Source organism: Schistocerca piceifrons, chromosome 1, assembly GCF_021461385.2.
Source record: "Schistocerca piceifrons isolate TAMUIC-IGC-003096 chromosome 1, iqSchPice1.1, whole genome shotgun sequence".
Lineage (NCBI taxonomy): Eukaryota > Metazoa > Arthropoda > Insecta > Orthoptera > Acrididae > Schistocerca > Schistocerca piceifrons.
Genome location: NC_060138.1, coordinates 345,303,574 through 345,323,498, shown reverse-complemented (window position 1 = coordinate 345,323,498; position 19,925 = coordinate 345,303,574). Strand labels below are relative to the sequence as shown.

Sequence of the window (19,925 nt, the reverse complement as noted above, 5' to 3'; positions counted from 1 at the left end):
TTGAGCAATAATCAAAAATTTAACAATAACAATGATGGCTAAATTGAAAAAGTTTTAAGCTCAATATTTTTTCAATAACGAATGAGAATGTTTTTTCTAAGTACCAAAAATAGAAAACGTATAAAAAGACTCTTAATTTGGCTTTCTTAGGTACTTGATACTGCGATATGACAAGGTACCAATCATGCTCGATGAGGGAGTCATCGAGAAAATTCTGTTGGGAACCCTTGCTCTACAGAGCTGCGGCAATACTGAAGCGTAGCCATACAGACGTATACAAGAAAGGAGTTACGTGATTGGTGAGGACGACGCGCGAAGCAGCCACACCCAGCCCATTGTAACTGTCAAGAGTTCTTTCAGTGACTGCTATAGCCGGCATTGGTGGCTTTAACCCTCATATACCTGCATTTAATGATTTATTTGTCCTATAACTGAAAAAATCCATTATATTTGCTGTGTAGTGATCTCTTTTACTATACAATCAGTATCGAGGTGCAGAAATGGGTGTATAAACAAAAATTATGTCGTGTATGTGCACGATTTCATCTAAAACTGAGGGGGCGTATTCTTAAGTCAAAAAAATCGTTATATACGTCGCTATATGTTAATTTGTATGTAAAGTGATTCTTTTATTCCAGAGGCTTCTGAACAGTCATCGAGAACAGGTGCTGATTGAATCGCAAAAGATGCGGGAGTTTTACTGTAGCTTGGATCGCCGCTGAACTGTGCCCAGAACGGTTGCTAATAACTGCTTATAGATATTTTGTTCTCTATCCACTATTTTACCACCAACAGGTTATATATTTATTTTTACCTAGTTGAGTTTCAAATGTGAAATGTCAATCCTGTAAAGACGCGGCTTCATAAACATGTCTAAAGATTTTATAAATAAATGTTTCCCTGAGACATTTAAGTCTCTTTTTATTATCTATGATAATGATCGAAGCAGACGAAATAATTAAAATTTGTACTGCAAGTGGGACACGATCTCGGGTCTTCTTGCTTGCTAAGCAGAAATGCTAACCATTACATTTCCACAGCACCGTGGGTAAGGTTGCTGCACGAAGCATTACGTCAGTGCTGGGGGCCTTGCCAATATCGGAGACCCCTGGCAGTAGTGACAATATGTAAGGGGAAAATGCATTGAAGTTTGTGTTGGGGAGAGCACTCAGGTTAGGTACTTTGAGCAGCAATGATGTCTAGCGAGCTGTGGTAGTGTAATGGTTGCCGGCACGGTAGCTCAGCGTGTTCGGTCAGAGGGTTAGCTGCCCTCTGTAATAAAATAACTGAGTTAATCGATCAACACCTCGTACAATAGCTACTGTAAGCCAACCATTACCATGTGTAAAAGAATCATTAATGTCTATGCTAAAATTCAGTCTGCATCCACAGAAGACACATGGTCCATCGACAAGTGCAGTAGCAGCGGCGTTCTTCACTGTATTCTTCTTCTTGTCTGCAGCAGATATTGTGAATTCGATGTTCTCAATTGTTTTGTAAATTGTCTGCTTAGTACGACGACGAATACGTCTGTACGGCATCGTACGTCTTAAACAGATGTCTTACGACGTCCGCCCCGAGCAGATGGAACGAACAAAAAGGGGGGGGGGGGGAAATGGTTAGCGTTTCCGCCTCGCAAACAAAAGACCTGGGTTCGAGTCCCGGCCGCAGTACAAACTTTTATTCATTTCGTCTGCTTCGATCATTGTATAAAGATTGTTAATCAAACTACGTATTCAATAATTACGAATCTGTAACTATGTTGCGACAGAAAATGTAGAGAAAGAAGAAGAATGGCTACCAATTACAATTTTTTATATAGGAAAAAAAAAGTGAAGGAAATAAGAGCATGCAACACACATCTGTGCTCAATTTATGAAAACCAAGTGCAAGAGAACGTTCACTGTTTTTAAAGATGCAGCTTTCGCCAGACATATATCGCTGGTCATCATAATTAATACTGTCTGCAGAACTATACACAAATAAATCGGGTAAAGATTTAACTACTGAGATGAGTGGGATTAAATGATACCCATAGGCTGTAAAAGGTAAGAATTTATTTAGTCTGCAAGAGCAACATTTCCAGTAAACATTATGTCCATAAGCTACTTTACGATAGGTGGATTCACCGAGTAGTTCACTGCAACCTGTCCGCCGTTTCAGTGAAGAGACCACAATGTGTCGCCTAACACGCTGCACACTCCAATCCTTCGTAGATAACGCGACGCAGGTTGAATGCACAAGTAGCCTGGGCCACGATATCATACATCTGGTTCAGCCCTCCACGACTTGTGGTTTGCAGCTGACCCTTCATCTAGAAGGACTAGTTATATACAGCCGTTAAACAGAACACATTGCCTGCAGTACGAGGGTGCAGTGAGCGCCCAGCGTCTCCCGACAACATTATTATTGCTAGTTTGCTATTTCACATTATTTCTATACAGAATAAACAAAAAAATATATAGAAAACTATCCTATGCAAAAGAAGTTTCAACCATTATTACAAAAGTGTTTACAGGATGATTATGTGTACAGCTTATCACTGTTCAAACAGAGGAACAAGAGTGTAAATATCACAATAAAATGGTAACAGAAGTAGTAATTAACATTACCGCTTGTTTCCTTGCACTTGAATGTTTAAAAAAATACTGAACAGATCACATGAGTACAAAATACTGAGGACACGGAACAGTAAATTTTGACCAGTCTGCTATCGTCAATCGGGGCATATTTATTTAATTGTTAGCACTAAGCAACACAGCTATTTCAGACAATTTCGGTGTGAGATGAATTTGTTCCTTCTTCCAAAGTAAAGCAAGTTTCCGGACTTAGGGCAACGGAAGAAGGAGGAAAGGGAACTTTACAGTTCGGAATACTTGACAATTTTCAACAGAAAATAAACTAAGTTTCAAAAATTTCTCGGTCAACAGTGATGTGATGCATGTTTAGGGGCTTCATATTTTGGCTTGAAGAACGTGTCCAGAAGGCGAGAGAGGGAATGTACTGTGCGGAGCAGTTAGTGTGGGTTGTTGGAGAACACGCTGGGCGCCGACTGGATCAGGCTGACGATGTCCTGCTGGAAGGAGAGCGGCTCCGTGCTCGGGTCGTACCGCTTCACTGGCTGGCCGTCCTTGGACACCAGGAACTTCTCGAAGTTCCAGCGGACGTCCGACAACAGGAATCGGTTGTAATCGAGACTGTGCTTGTCGGAGAACCCAGTGCGGGTGGAAGGGCACCGACTCTGCGAAAATCAGAACGTTCCATTGGTTAAACATTTAGCACAAACTCTATTCCATTACTTGAAATAAGACAGTCTCGGTTGCTGTCTCATTTCAAGAAATTCATAACTGGTTGCTGTCTCATTTCAAGAAATTCATAACCGGTTGCTGTACCAGGTGCCTAATACGGAATGGAACCAATTTTACTCTATTCCATGAGTTGTTTTATGAAGCAGAACGCGAGAGCTACTAAAAGTCTTTGAATAGACAAAGGGGCATACGTCTGTTGAATTCCCCTTGAAATGGGTGAACGAGGACTTCCCTCCTTTCTGCAACTCCATTTCGTTTAAGTAAAGGGTTGCAAAACAGTACTTTTCTGTTTTCCTAATTATGTTTCACTACCTTCAAATTTGTGAGGGAAAATCGGTCTCTAGTTTTGAAGTAAAATAAGAGGTGGTGTAAAGAAGTAGCCTTGTGAAATTTCAAATTAAATAATTTGTGTGTCAGCCACTTTTTCTTTCATGACGCGTTTCGAGAGTTTATACTCTCATCTTCAAGTGGAAAACAGCGATATCTTCTTAAGTGTGTATCAGCTGGGTGCACTAGTTATTTGTTTTGATTTCATTTTGCCACAGAAAGTGTAGCAGGCACTTGTTATCGTCATATGACACTAAGATTATACATCTGAAATGGTGATGGAGTTACAGTCTGCTCCAGTGTACAGAGCCCTGCAGTTCGTCATAAATGAACACACCAAAGATTGTAGCGATATAAAGATATGGTACTTTGCCTCATGGATCATTCGTGGTTAATTTACATTGTGGATCAGAGGTACTTATATCAATTATAAAATTTTTTCTTTCTTTATAACATCTCATTGAAAGTTTTACACTGCAAAACATATGACAGTAACATAAAGTATATATACATATATATGTATGTATGTATATAAAACTTGCAGACTTGGTACACACACACACACACACTATATATATATATATATATATTATATATATATATATATATATATATTATATATAAAACTTGGAGACTTGGTGTACTGTTCCAGTTTCTCTACAGTGTTTTGGGATATTTCATTTATTTATAACTGACTCTGGAAGAAGAAGGTAGAAAGAATTATAATGACTGGTCTAGTGTACCCATAAAGTTCTTAAAGAAGCTCATTCCCCCTGTTTCATCTTTTTTGTGTGTGTGTTCTGTCCATGTTTTCTGTTGTGAATGAAAATTTCCAGCTCTTCATAAAGATTGAGTTTGTGGTCTTTATTCATTTTGTGAAGTATTAGCAGATTGTCCTCCATGTTACCAAACAAATGTCCTGTGTCCTGAATGTGTGTAGCTATAGCAGATTTGTTGGCTGTGTTGTACCTAAATGCATTAAAGTGGTTCTTGAATCCAGTTTGAAAGTTTTGTCCAGTCTAACCTATATGTTGTATAGAGCACATCTTGTATACACCTGAGTTGGAGAATTGATCTTTATGGATTTTTGTACTGTGTGGCATTATATTACCTCATTTATTGTTTGTGGAGAAAGCAACTCTTACATTGTATGATCCCAATACATTAGCAATTTCTTGTGATATGGTACCTAAGTTGGAAAGGCATACTATCCAGGCATCTGCTTGTTTGTCGTTGTTATTTATGTTTCTGTGTATTCCTTTCTTAACTTTCTTAGATATTTTCTCTATGGGTGTAGGTTGAAAGCCATTTGCGGCTGCTATCTGTTTGATGGCAGCAATTTCATTTTGGAGTGTTTCCATACTTAATGGCAACATAGATCTAAAGGCTGCTCATTTGTGTGTGTGTGTGTGTGTGGGGAGGGGGGGGGGTTGCATGCATGCATGCAGAAGGTTGGAATTTACATCTGTAGTCCTTGGTTTTCTGTAAATAGGAAGCATGTGTTCACTTTTTTTTTAGTGATGGTGAGGTTCAAAGCACTTATTGACTTCTGACTTCACAAGTGAACAGAATGTTCTTATGCAAGATGTTCAAGGCCTGAATTATTGCCTCAACATTTTGTTTGCCTCCCCCCTATGTTATTATTAATGTGTCATCATGTCTTTTGCAAAACTTAATGTCTTGTACATACGGGTTTTTGTTAGTGAACACTTTTTCTTCAAGCTGGTTTGTGAAAACGTCAGCTATGGTCCCTGATATACTACTGCCCATTTCTAGGCCATTCGGTTGTTTATATTTTTTATTGTTGAAAGTGAAATAGTTTTAATTAGGTACCAGTTCAAGCAAATCAATGAATTCAACTATTTCAGCCACTAATAATCTTTTGTGTTTTATGAGACTGTGTTTGATAATTTCCACTGCTTCATCTACGGGAATGTCGGTGTATTCATAACATCTAGTGATATCATCTGGATCTGTCAGGAACAGGAATGTTTAGTGCCTCATGCCCTACTGTTTTCGACAGATTAGTCTGTTTCAAATGTGTAGTTGTTCCTCAGAATCTCATTTAGTTTATGTGTCAACTTATGGCATGGGCTGTTTCTAGAGTTAACAATAACTCTCACAGGACAGTCCTCCTTGTGAATCCTTAACTATGACTCCAGTTGTGGTGCTTTTGGGTTCATGGATACGCATCTGTATTTCTCCTCCTCAGTAAATAAGAAGTCAGTTTTCTTTAAGAGTGCCTTGATCTCAACTTGAAATTTGTCTGTCGGATCTTTCTTTATCTCTTCAATACTGTTTTGTTGAAGAATTATAACGTTCTCTCAATTTAAACTTGTTCATGTACAGTCATCAATGTATTGCCCCTGTCTGCTTTTGTTGCTATTGCTTCGTGTTCTCTTGGTTTCTTGTTTGTGGTTTTGAGTGTTTTACTGTCCTTATTGGATGTATTTGTGCGTTTTTACTGTCCTTATTGGATTTAAAAGTCCTGCATTTTGTGCCACTGAGTTCTCATTCCAATATATTGTTTACTTGTGTGCTACTGAATTTTTTGTATTATTACTGCCGAGGTTGACAATAACACAAAAATTTCAATAACTCAGAAGGTAGTGTATTAGAACGAGAACTGAATGGCACAAAATGCAGTGCTTTTAAACCCAATAAGAACAGTAAAACACTAACCCAATAAGGACAGTAAAACACTCAAAACCATAAACAAGAAACTAACAGAACATGAAGCAATTGCAACGAAAGTACTGACACAGATATTTCTTTATTTGAACTTTTATTGTCAAAACAGTCATAGTTTCCTTTTAAACAGTTCAGCATGGGCAACATAAGGAAGTAGCCTTACAGTGAGGTGAGAAAGTTACGGGATAGTAATATGCTATAGATGACGTGAAAATGTTTCCGACGGGATTATGGCTGCAAGACGCGACCTTAGGACCAAGATTTGCAAATGACTGTAGAGATAGTCTTCTGCGTTCGACGTTCATCTTGAGGACAGACCGTAAGTACCACATAAAGCTACGTTCGCAGTGAGAGGTTTGCCTCGGAGATTTGTGTCCGCCAGAAGTCACGAAGAAAAGTATCTCGGCTCACGTACTTGTACACTCCTGGAAATGGAAAAAAGAACACATTGACACCGGTGTGTCAGACCCACCATACTTGCTCCGGACACTGCTGCAAAGCGACGCTAGGGATATTGGTCTGTAATTTTGCGGGTCCGTTCTTTTGACCTTCTTATGCACGGGAGTCCCTGCGCTTTTTTCCAGTCGCTTAGGACTTTGCGCTGGGCGAGGGATTCGTGATAAATGCAAGCTAAGTAAGGGGCCAATGCCATAGAATACTCTTTGTAAAACTGAATTACGATTTCATCCGGACCTTGTGACTTATTTGTTTTCAACTCCTTCAGTTGTTTCTGTACGCCTGGGACGCTCATTACTACGTATGTCGTCCCTTTGGGGCAGCCACGGTGTGTTTTTACGATTCTCCTGCGTGGCCGACTTCTTGAAGGTGATATTTAAAACTTCGTCTTTCGCTGGATGAAAGCCTTAGACCCACTCAGCTAGAATTTTCTCGGGCAGATCTTTTACTAAGATATGACAGTGGTAGCAGTTCTATGCTTCGCGCATAGATCTTTTCACAGATGCACGAATCTTCATTAACCTTTGTTTGTCGTCATTTGCGTGTTCTCTTTTGAAGAGAGTGCAATAGCCTCTGCTTTCTCAACAATTTTCGAATCTCGTTATTAAAGCATGGTGAGTCTTTTTCGTCCTTAATCCACTTACTAGGCACATAATTCTCCAAACCACGATTTACAATTTCCTTAAACTTTGCCCACATTTGCTCCACGTCCATCTGACTGGAACTGATGTCAATTCACTGTCTAGGTGAGATGCTAACAACTGCTTATCTGCTCTTTCTAACAGCAGCACTCTCTTAGCCTTCTTCACTGGTTTATCAGCTTTCGTAACCACAGTTGCTATAATGACATCATGATCACTTATTCACTTTTCAATACTGGCGTTGTCGATAAAGGCCGGCCTATTTGTAGCGACAAGGTCTAAGACTTTTGCACTGCATATGGAAGTATTTAAGTATTTCTCACGACTGTCAAACATCCCAGTCTGTCTTGGTAGGTTAAAGTCGCCTGCAACTAACAATGCTTGATCCTGATCTGGCAGCCGCGCAGTCCAAGGCGTCTTTCCACGGTTCGCGCGGCTCCCCCTGTCGGAGGTACAAATGGTTCAAATGGCTCTGAGCACTATGGGACTTAACATCTGAGGTCATCAGTCCCCTAGAACTTAGAACTACTTAAACCTAACTAAACCAAGGACATCACACACATCCATGCCCGAGGCAGGATTCGAACCTGCGTTCGTAGCAGTTGCGCGGTCACGGACGGAAGCGCCTAGAATCGCTCGGCCACCGCGGCTGGCTGTCGGAGGTTCGAGTCCTTCCTCGTGCATGGGTGTGTTGTCCTTAGTGTAAGTTAATTTAAGTTAGATTAAGTAGTGTGTAAGCCTAGGGTCCGATGACCTGAGCAGTTTGGTCCCAAACAAACTTACCACTAATTTCAAATTTGATCTGGTATTTACGCGCTACTAGCAGTAGGCTCTCTTTGAACGACTAAAACTGTCACAGCGGAAACGGGTGGCCGGTAAAAACACCCAACAATTAACTTGTTTTCACCTACACCTGTTGTATGTGACAGGATAACTCCACTGCCACCCTTCACTTCGACCTCAACAGACAGAATATTTTTGTCAACTGCAATGAACACTCCCCCTCCTACGGCCTCTAATCTTTCTGATATACGTTATTACACGCATAGCACTTCCAGAGCCAAAATCAGTGAATTAATACCGAAACTGTTGGTTCGTTTCCGACCGCTACGGTCTCAGGTTCGAATCCTGCCTCGGGCATGGATTTGTGTGATGTCCTTAGGTTAGTTAGGTTTAAATAGTTCTAAGTTCTAGGGGACTGATGACCTCAGAAGTTAAGTCCCATAGTGCTCAGAGCCATTTGTTGGTTTGTTTACATCCTTCAGGAAGAGGAGCGAATCGTAGGCGTACCACTTCCCTGTTCATTCGTGGTGTCTTACAGGACCAACACTTGTTAAATTCATGGAGGAATTGTGACCTCAGATTGTGAATTTTACTGCCTAATTCTTGATCGGAAACGTCGAATAAAAATGCGAGTTGGTGGGCTACAAAACGTTTGGCGGTGCGGTTATTGAATTCGAGGAATGTAGTATCCATAACTAACGCCAGTCTCTAAATTCTTCAATTAGTTAAAGGTATTGTTTTTCGTCCACTCCATCTTCACAAACTGCTACTGAAAGTAGCACCCCTAGATACAACCCAGAGTCTATCTGTGAAATGACTGCGCATGCGCAAGCGCAGTAGAAAGTTTATGAGGGATTTGTGCTGTGTTTTCTATGAGCGAACGGATACAGACACATTACCTGCTAAATGTGCCGGGCACAATTCTACGCAACCAATTTCTCAGTGTTAACCTAGCTTAAGAGAGATTAGGACTCGTTCAGAGGTATACAGACAATGATTTGTATCTCGCTCCATTAGCGAGTGGAACGGGAATGATGCAATCTACATCTACATTCTACATTTATACTCCGCAAGCCACACAACGGTGTGTGGAGGAGGGCACTTTACGTGCCACTGTCATTACATCCCTTTCCTGTTCCAGTCGCGTATGGTTCGCGGGAAGAGCGACTGCCGGAAAGCCTCCGTGCGCGCTCGAATCTCTCTAATTTTACATTCGTGATCTCCTCGGGAGGTATAAGTAGGGGGAAGCAATATATTCGATACCTCATCCAGAAACGCACCCTCTCGAAAATTGGACAGCAAGCTACATCGCGATGCAGAGCGCCTCTCTTGCAGAGTCTGCCACTTGAGTTTGCTAAACATCTCCGTAACGCTATCACGCTTACCAAATAACCCCGTGACGAAACGCGCCGCTCTTCTTTGGATCTTCTCTATCTCCTCTGTCAACCCGATCTGGTACGGATCCCACACTGATGAGCAATACTCAAGTATAGGTCGAACGAGTGTTTTGTAAGCCACCTCCTTTGTTGATGGACTACATTTTCTAAGGACTCTCCCAGTGAATCTCAACCTGGCACCCGCCTCAGCAACAATTAATTTTATGTGATCATTCCACTTCAAATCGTTCCGTACGCATACTCCCAGATATTTTACAGAAGTAACTGCTACCAGTACAAAATACAATCCGCCAGGCACTGTACATTGGCTGCAGGAGTATGTAAGTAGATGTATATAGCACGTAGCGCTGAATTTGTTGATAGTAGATTCGCTCTCCCCCTCACACACACACACACACACACACACACACACACACACACACACAGCCTTTGCCTCCAGCTCCGGTGAACAAGAACATGCCGTTTTGTACATGGCGCGCACCTTGAGGAATGTGAAGAGCGGGTGCTCGTTGTCTCCGTTGACCTCCGTCTTGGCGAACATCTGGAAGTTGGGCTGGAAACCGCTTCCCGGCCGCACGTAGGCGATGCCGTTCAGGATCTCCGTGGCATTGGCGCCCGGCTCTTGCTGTGGAAAACACACTCAAACTTAGTACCTACCTCTTGGAACGAGAATTTTGGAAAATGATTCAGCCGATTTCTCTAGATTGATTCTTCCACGTGAATAAAGCTACAAACTTGGGGTGAATTTCAACTTACGCATCGAAACTAGAAGTCTACCTTGGCACCAATTGTAAGTTGCTGGGTCATGTTGTACTGGGTAAGGGTCTCACTGGTGCAGCTAGCTCGGTCGGTAGTTTGTTATCAAGTGAGCTTCGATTCAAGAGGGCGATAGCACAACAGGAAGCGTATTGCATGCTCCGTTTCAACAGACTCAATTCAGTTACACCTGTGAGGCGTGATTTTCATCGAGAGCGCACCGCTGCACATCGTACAGCTCATATCATTCGACGACGGCACCGTAAGTTTCAAGACAGCGTAGGTAACGGTACCTGAGAAGGTCATATGCACATATGGCCGGAAGTGCCTTCTATTGGAGGTACGCGGTCTAAAAAATGGAAGTAAAAGATCTTTGACAGTGTGGGCTTCATAGACTGAAAGCACACATGAGAACATACTAGGCAAGTGGTAATGTTCTGTCTGTATTAGTGTTTTATCTCCGCATTGAAGAGGCAGTCGCCGACAATCCTTGCCCACACGTTAAGTCTAAAACTGTGCTGACGGTTTGCTGGCACCATACCATGGCCATTCTCCGTACCCCACAGGCGAATATCGAAAACGTTGAAAATACTGCCCCTCGTAAAAGTGGTCTTATCCATGAATAGGATGGACGACAGAAATCCCAGCCACCGTGATGGTCTGAGCCACAAACCAGTGACAAAACCGTCGCCGCGGAGGCAAGTCCATTGGTAACATAGAGGCCTGCACGCATTGTAAGCAATGCAGGTAATGACAGTTATCGTGGACAATATTCCTCACGATCGTATCACTTAGCCTACGCTGGAAGACCATCTTCCTGGAGCTGATAGCGGGGTCATATACCACAGTGTTCAAAACCTGTTATCTCTACCTTCAAGCGGTTGTACTTCTCTTGAAACGCATTTTCGACCATAGGTCATTTGACCTTTTTTGCTCCTTATCCTCTTAGTAATCGTTTGTTGCCGTTTGTCTCCATTTATCAAAGTGAACCTGTATAAAGGGAAATCCACGTCTCCCCCTTGTTCTCGTTCAAGATGTAGAGCACGTTTAACAGCGTTTTCCGTTAGTTCACAGAAATCCACTCTTCGTTCCAGCTGAAAGTTAAGACATTCCTTATGTATTTGTCTGGCATGTTTATCGAAGACGTTTGTATTTCAAACCATACGCGATCCCGTTAGTACAAGCTCTTTGTGATGCTGGTAAATAACAACATGAAGTGTTGGGCTACGTTCCGTTTAAGTGGAAAGATAAACTGCTGCAGCCTAACAATATCATATACACAACAGTCAAATACTTTAGTCGTGTACGAAAGAAACTTTCTAAAGCTTCACGTATTTGTGCCGTTTCCAGAGAAAAGATTTACGGCCTGTTCTTCTGCGTGGAAAAAAAGGTTACAATAATGATCCACCTGGGTACGTTTCACATTTGCGACTACGTAAAAAAATTTCATTTTTCAACAGGACGGAGCACTATCGCACTGGCACCTGCATGTGAGATAATTTCTTAAAAATGAACTGTCTGAATGATCGATGGAGCATACGGATCTCGCAGTCCACCGTTAGCCTGCAAGGTCCCGTGCATAGGTAACAATTCACCCCAAGTTTCTGTCTTCACTCTTGCAGAAGATAAGGTCTTGTCCAACCAGACGAATATTTTTGAAGGACCCTGTGCTAGCGAGAATTAGTAAGCGATGCTTTAAAAATGAAATAGTTTAATAAGCTAAAGGTAGCGGGCAATCATATTTATAATAGCTGAACTTAATAGTATGTGTTCTAATATGTACTCAAAGAAACAAAGGAAATTTCTTTAATTTTTGTCCCATTTTAACTTTAATAATTAGTAATCACAAAATAACTATGAAAGCCGAGCACGTCTACAGCTGTCACTCACCAGACCAAACTGATTACAAGGAAAACCGAGGACAGCGAGGTCATCCCCCATACTGGATTGTAGTGCATTCAGTCCATAGTAATGGGGAGTGAAACCTCAGTAAGTCGCCACGTTGACGACTAGCACCACCTGTTCAAGAAAAAAAGACAACAACGTTTTTCGAAAACATGCGTATATTATTCTCATTAAGGAAAGTAAATGTTAATGTGGTAGTTAAAGTAAGGCTCGAACAAAGCAACAGTCCTGTTTGTGATAAATATAAATCTCTCTGTTAAGCGTTACAATTGTCAGGTAAATATTTGAACTTTTCTCACTTAATTATTCAAAAGAAACATAAAGAGTTAGGTTTGCTGAGTTTCTTTGAGATTGTCATTGTTTTCTGAGACCTATATAGCCTCTAAATGATGACTCCAGCACTGGAAGACGGAACGTTAGGCACAGAAATGTGCCTTGGACCGCGGCCTAATGCCAGTAAAACAAAAATCTGCAAGTTCTTAGAATTTTTCGTTCAAAGTTTGAACTAAGTTATTCATCGATTTCTTTATATTTCCAGTCTTCCCTGCCTGTAGACTGGTATCTCAGGTTTTTAAGTGGGAGTCTGTTTGTCGATATGTGAAATTGTTCCCAAGGTTGCCGTACTCATTACGTTTCTTAGGCACTGTATGTTTTTAACTATTTTCGTCAACCCTCTTAGCTCGTCTTCATCGGAAAACCTCGAAAGAGCTCCCGCGCTGTGGACAGCACAACAGTGGCTAAGCTTTTCAAAGGATCAACATTCCACTCAGCATAACATAACCTCTCTGTCTGTGGGACGCTAATATGTAACAGTCCTTGTTTGGTACAGAAACATCGGGAACACGATCTGGAGTTTTCTGTTGCTCCAGTCACGTGACTGGACTCAGTGCTCCTTTTTCCTTCTTCGCAGAGTTGGTTTGTCTTGTTAAGCACTTTTCCTCCTGCAGGTACCACAGTCGTACAAAATTTATGAAGTGACGGTCATTTCCTTCATCGACTGTAATTATTGTTTATTTTCCAATATTGTCCGATTTAGGCTATTATGTCATTTTAAAGTGATCGAAAGTTTTGCATTTGTCCTCCATATGCTGGTAACTGGAAGGCTCGGTGACTTGTCCTCGTTCAAGCCCTCGCACGATCTCTGACACTGAAACAGGGTTGTGTGTTTGCACTGCTTACTTTCACTCTATTACCTCGTATGGTGTTGCATTCTATGCGACACCGTGCGCTCACTAGGCCTACAAAAGGGCACTCTAACATATCTATTGAGCTAGTTCGCGAGATTTGTAGAGGCCGTTGTTCATATGTCCTGGAATTCTAAGTATGGTACCCTTGTGCAAACTTGTCATTATGGCATTAGTTGTTGACAATACTGACTTCAGAAGAAACTGCAACATTAATTCAGTGGACATTTGGCAGAAAAACGATGTGCACTTGGGTAACATTTGCTTAAGCGTGATACAGAAAGGCGCGCATGGTTCCAAGGAACTCGAGAAATACATCAAAAAAGCTCAACACGAAGAAGAAGTTGTACGACATAAACGAAAATTGGTAGACGTGTTTCTACATCTGACAGACGATGTCTATTCAAATTTCACGCCAGTCGCATAAGAGTGGGGCTAGTGGCGTCACTATGAGCATTAAAATCAGCTTTGTTTTAAATACACGGTTTAACAATGTTGAGCGTTAGTTACCTTTGAGATCGGACGTGGTTAGTTGACGTTTGTCAAGAATGCTTTTCAGGCGACAAAGACACCATTATCAACATCTCACTGAGTTCGAACGAGAAGCTGGATGTTTCTCCTACGATATTGCAAGAAGGCTTGGCAGGAATGTAGCCACTGTACATGATTGCTGGCAGCAGTAGTGACGACAATATAAGGTCGCCAGAAGACGGCTTCGGACGGCCACGTGGTGCTACCGATAAGGGAGATCATCGTGTTCGGCGTATGACTGTGGCACATCGTACTGCGTCTGTAGTAGCAATCTGAGCAGCAGATGGCACCACAGTGACAGAACGAACTGTTAAAAATGGGTTACATCAAGGACAGTTCGGAGCCAGAAGCCCTGTTGCGTGTATTCTACTGACCCCAAAGCATCGCCATTTACGACTTCAGCGGTGTTAGGAGAGGGCAAGGAGGAGGTCTGTTGTGTTTTCTGATGAAAGATGGTTCTGCCTCAGTGCCAAAGATGGCTGTTTGTTGGTTAGAAGGGATCCAGTTGAGAGCCAGCAACCAACCCGCCTCCGTGCTAGACACGCTGGACCTTATAATGGTACTTGAATTACGTAACCATTACGGCACCTCACCTAAACCTCTCGATACCAGTAATATTCTACTGTGTTTCTGTAAAGTAGTTGACATATTTCTGAGACAACATTCAGATTTGATTTCGTTAATGTAGAGGTACTTTGATTCATCGATATGTTTATATTGCAATGATATTATTCTTATGTGTATTCTTTCTTTTGTCACTATGATCTTTGACGTACTTGTAACTCTTGATTTTTGTGCGCGTAAGCGGTTATTAGTTAGAGAGTCGGACCTTGAAAAATTCAAGTCTCGGACGTCATGTTGGAAAGACGCATAACGTAGTCAGCTTATAAAATGTGAACTTTAACAGTGAGGAAGATATTTTCAAGTATGTTTTGTATTGTGGAGTGATGTTTTGTGTGTTACGCGATATTGCAACAAAAGCAATAAAAAGGAAGTGTAACTTAAATTCGGAGTGCTGATTATTTTTTACATCACCATTGTGCTAACTTTAAAAGGTTTAATATTCAAGAATGGTTTGTGAAACACATCTATAAAACTTTTGAATATCGCAGAATAACACCTAGGTCTTTTTGCATCCGAGCTTGGAATCATCACTACCTAGATTTTCGACGATAGAGCCATGAATTCACAACGAGACCAGCATGAGAAACACGAAAAGATGAGTTCCTAGTTTATCCATTATTTCATGAAATGACTTTATTAACTGTGCTCTAATGACAACTGCCACATAATAACTTTGTTGTTGCCCGCAAATGCAGTACTTAGCAGCGTGAGCAACAGCACAATCATTAAATTTTGACCTTTGTTGTGGTAGGGTTGTTAGAACCTGCACCTGGAGTTATAGGCTGGGGTGCGATTTCGTATGAATCAGGAACTCTGGCGTTGTTATCCCACGACTCCGACTGTAAATTTGTACGTCAATCTGGTAATTCGCCAGTTGTGCTGCTCCGGACGGAGTGGCCGTGCGGTTCTAGGCGCTACAGTCTGGAGCCGAGCGACCGCTCCGGTCGCAGGTTCGAATCCTGCCTCGGGCATGGATGTGTGTGATGTCCTTAGGTTAGCTAGGTTTAATTAGTTCTAAGTTCTAGGCGACTGATGACCTCGGAAGTTAAGTCGCATAGTGCTCAGAGCCATTTTAACCATTTGCTGTGCTGCCATTCATGAACAGCATTCCAGAGGGTGTTTTCCAACAGGGTACCGTTCACCTGCATTCCGCCATTGCAGCCCAACATGCTCTACAAAGTGTCGACATGTAGCCTTGGCGCGGTCAATCACTGGATCTATCTCCAGTTGAACACATAGGCGACATCATCGGATGACACCTCTAGCAACCAGCGTTAACCGTCCCTGTGCTGACCGACCAAGTGCAGCAGAAAGGAGCTCCATCACATAAACTGAATACGGCATCTGTACAACACATTATATGCACATTTGCATGCTTGAATTCAACATTCTGACTGTCGCATCGGTTATTAATGTAGCAGCATTTCACATTTACAATAGCTTATCTCGCACTTATACAGGGTGTTACAAAAAGGTACGGCCAAACTTTCAGGAAACATTCCTCACACACAAATAAAGAAAAGTTGTTACGTGGATATGTGTCCGGAAACGCTTAATTTCCATGTTAGAGCTCATTTTAGTTTCGTCAGTATGCACTGTACTTCCTCGATTCACCGCCAGTTGGCCCAATTGAAGGAAGGTAATGTTGACTTCGGTGCTTGTGTTGACATGCGACTCATTGCTCTACAGAAGTAGCATCAAGCACATCAGATCGTAGCATCAACAGGTTAGTGTTCATCACGAACGTGGTTTTGCAGTCAGTGCAATGTTTACAAATGCGGAGTTGGCAGATGCCCATTTGATGTATGGATTAGCACGGGGCAATAGCCGTGGCGCGGTACGTTTGTATCGAGACAGATGCCAAGAACGAAAGTGTCCCGACAGGAAGACGTTCGAAGCAATTGATCGGCGTCTTAGGGAGCACGGAACATTCCAGCCTATGACTCGCGACTGGGGAAGACCTAGAACGACGAGGACACCTGCAATGGACAAGGCAATTCTTCGTGCAGTTGACGATAACCCTAATGTCAGCGTCAGAGAAGTTGCTGCTGTACAAGGTAACGTTGACCACGTCACTGTATGGAGAGTGCTACGGGAGAACCAGTTGTTTCCGTACCATGTACAGCGTGTGCAGGCACTATCAGTAGCTGATTGGCCTCCACGGGTACACTTCTGCGAGTGGTTCATCCAACAATGTGTCAATCCTCATTTCAGTGCAAATGTTCTCTTTACGGTTGAGGCTTCATTCCAACGTGATCAAATTGTAAATTTTCACAATCAAAATGTGTGGGGTGACGAGAATCCGCACGCAATTTCTCAATCACGTCAACAACACAGATTTTCTGTGAACGTTTGGGCAGGCATTGTTGGTAATGTCTTGATTTGGCCCTATGTTCTTCCATCTCAATGGAGCACATTATCATGATTTCATACGGGATACTCTACCTGTGCTGCTAGAACATGTGCCTTTACAAGTACGACACAACATGTGGTTCATGCACGATGGAGCTCCTGCACATTTCAGTCGAAGTGTTCGTACACTTCTCAACAACAGATTCGGTGACAGATGGATTGGTAGAGGCGGACCAATTCCATGGCCTCCGCGCTCTCCTGACCTCAACCCTCTTGACTTTCATTTATGGGGGCATTTGAAAGCTCTTGTCTACGCAACCCCGGTACCAAATGTAGAGACTCTTCGTGCTCGTATTGTGGACGGCTGTGATACAATACGCCATTCTCCAGGGCTGCGTCAGCGCATCAGGGATTCCATGCGACGGAGGGTGGATGCATGTATCCTCGCTAACAGAGGACATTTTGAACATTTCCTGTAAGAAAGTGTTTGAAGTCACGCTGGTACGTTCTGTTGCTGTGTGTTTCAATTCCATGATTAATGTGATTTTAAGAGAAGTAATAAAATGAGCTCTAACATGGAAAGTAAGCGTTTCCGGACACATGTCCACATAACATAATTTCTTTCTTTGTGTGGGAGGAATGTTTCCTGAAAGTTTGGCCGTACCTTTTTGTAACACCCTGTATTAACGTATGATCTTGCTATGTTACTCATTTAAATATATTAGCCGGACAAATTTATTTTATTACTCTACATTAATTATCATTTGGTGTTGCGGTTTTTTTCCGTCAACGTAAGTAAATAAATGTGAAACTTTCTGGCAAATTGAATGAAACTGTGTGGCAGACCGGGACTCGAACCTGAGAGCACTGCTTTTCGCGGGCGAGTCCCGTACCGACTGACCACTTCAGCGTACAGTCCACTGCAGAGTGAAAACACATTCTGGGAAATAAATATGAACTGGACAACGCTATCCCTAGTGCTTTCTTCTGGAGCACATGACAATGCTGCACTTATTGTTGAGGCAGATATCTGGCTTAACCGGACTATGGCGAAAGGATTCGTAAGAATAGTGTTAGTGAATGGTGTCGACCTTGCCGCGGAACTTTGAGAGGCTGATGTTGCGCTCGCCCCAGATGTCCTCGGCGGTGTAGTTGTAGATGGAGTCGCCGTCGTTATAGTCGTTGGAGCACTCCACGGAGGCGACCCGCTGCACGGCTTTGGCCGCCCCTTCGCCCACTGCCAGCGCCGCCAGAAGCAGCAGCACCGGCCCCATCTTCTGCAACACAAGTGCACACTACCTCAGCGCATGCGCCAAATAATGTAATAACGTTCACTGAAGAGCCAAAACATGAAAACAACAGTCCACGGCGAGGCTCAATGTTACCTCGTTGTGTTGCTGCCACGTGACGCGTTAAACAAAGTATACAGGGTGGTCCATTGATCGTGACCGGGCCAAATATCTCACGAAATAAGCGTCAAACGAAAAAACTATAAAGAACGAAACTTGTCTAGCTTGAAGCGGGAAACCAGATGGCGCTATGGTTTGCCCGCTAGATGGCGCTGCCATAGGTCAAACGGATATCAACTGCGTTTTTTAAGCTAGGAACCCCCATTTTATTACATATTCGTGTAGTACGTAAAGAAATATGAATGTTTTAGTTGGACCCCTTTTTTTGCTTTGTGATAGATGGTGCTGTAATAGTCACAAACACATGACTCACAATTTTAGACGAACAGTTGGTAACAGGTAGGTTTTTTAAATTAAAATACAGAACATAGGTACGTTTGAACATTTTATTTCGGTTGTTCCAATGTGATACATGTACCTTAGTGAACTTATCATTTCTGAGAAGGCATGCTGTTACAGCGTGATTACCTGTAAATACCACATTAATGCAATAAATGTATGTAGTTAATCTTTATAGACAACTGGTCCAAAAGAGGTTCGTGTAATTAAAGTTAAAAAAGATGATTGGCCCTGAAAGACAAAGACCATAACAGACAATAAATTGGAAAAAAATTAGAAGTGAAGCGTGAGGAGAAGGAAAAAGATGAAGAAGAGCCGGATAAGGAGAATATTTGTGTTTCTGTAGTTGCGCAACCTTTTTAAGAGGAACTTATGGATTTTTTGTTTGGGTTTGTTATTTCTTGATACGGAGAGATATGGAATATTCTGTATTCGCTTAGTATTAACAAACATTTCTAACAGTGTTAAGCGTAGTGTCAAAACTATGCGGTCCACTTTCTCGTTGTGTGACGTTAAGCCCATCTTTGTGTTTACGGAAGAACACGCTTTCACCCTCAAGGCACAGTACCTCTCAAGAAGAGGGCCTGAGCGCGTCTAGAACTGAAAAACTGTGCAGCATGCTTTAACATGATAATGCAGGACACCAATGCAGGCGCTGTAAATTATATATGAACTACAACTACCTGAATATGACGCTTAAAAGCCCGCAACACGGATTCAATATTTACAAAATCACTTGTGTCTGGTCATAGACGTCAAGTTGTTTTCTTTATTCTCAACAAATCTTGTAACGTATTTTAATGTTACCAAAAATTCTATGTGAAGTATAGAGTTACGTTACGAAGCAATAAGTTTCGTTCAATTACGGCATACCAGCAATTATTACCAATGTAAACTACGCCATATTTGAGTTTTATTTCATCATTTACTAGAAGAGCCTACCTTATCTCAAACAATTTGTAGCCTGTAATGAATATGTACGTAATTCAGAGACTGCTTCTCAAAATGACTATCTATTAAAAATGTGTGATTGGCACATGCATAACATTTCTTTTCTCACATGGGAGCTTGTCTGCTGGTGGTTACATCAGGCACGTATCTAGTGTATAAATTATTGGAGGGTAGGAGGGCGGGGGGAGGGAGGGAGGGAGAGGACTCACATGTTGTTGTTGTTTTCTTCCCTCCCCTCTCCCCTAGATATAAATCTGCGTTATCATCACTT

General features: G+C 42.1%; 1 protein-coding gene across 2 annotated transcripts in view; it reads right to left on the bottom strand.

Annotated features, from left to right (window-relative positions):
• Nucleotides 1-2,040: 2,040 nt before the first annotated feature.
• LOC124783948 (glutathione peroxidase-like) overlaps nucleotides 2,041-19,925 on the bottom strand; it is a 115,336-nt gene continuing 97,451 nt past the window's right edge. The window contains exons 2-5 of one of the 2 annotated variants that reach the window (XM_047254060.1): nucleotides 18,047-18,232; nucleotides 12,250-12,378; nucleotides 10,085-10,228; nucleotides 2,041-3,241 (exon numbers count right to left, since the gene is read on the bottom strand). In XM_047254060.1, coding sequence (XP_047110016.1) covers nucleotides 3,017-3,241; nucleotides 10,085-10,228; nucleotides 12,250-12,378; nucleotides 18,047-18,229 — 681 coding nt within the window. In that variant the 5' untranslated portion in view covers nucleotides 18,230-18,232 and the 3' untranslated portion in view covers nucleotides 2,041-3,016. The remainder of the gene's footprint in view (nucleotides 3,242-10,084; nucleotides 10,229-12,249; nucleotides 12,379-18,046; nucleotides 18,233-19,925) is intronic. The other variant, XM_047254062.1, reaches the window with a different exon arrangement.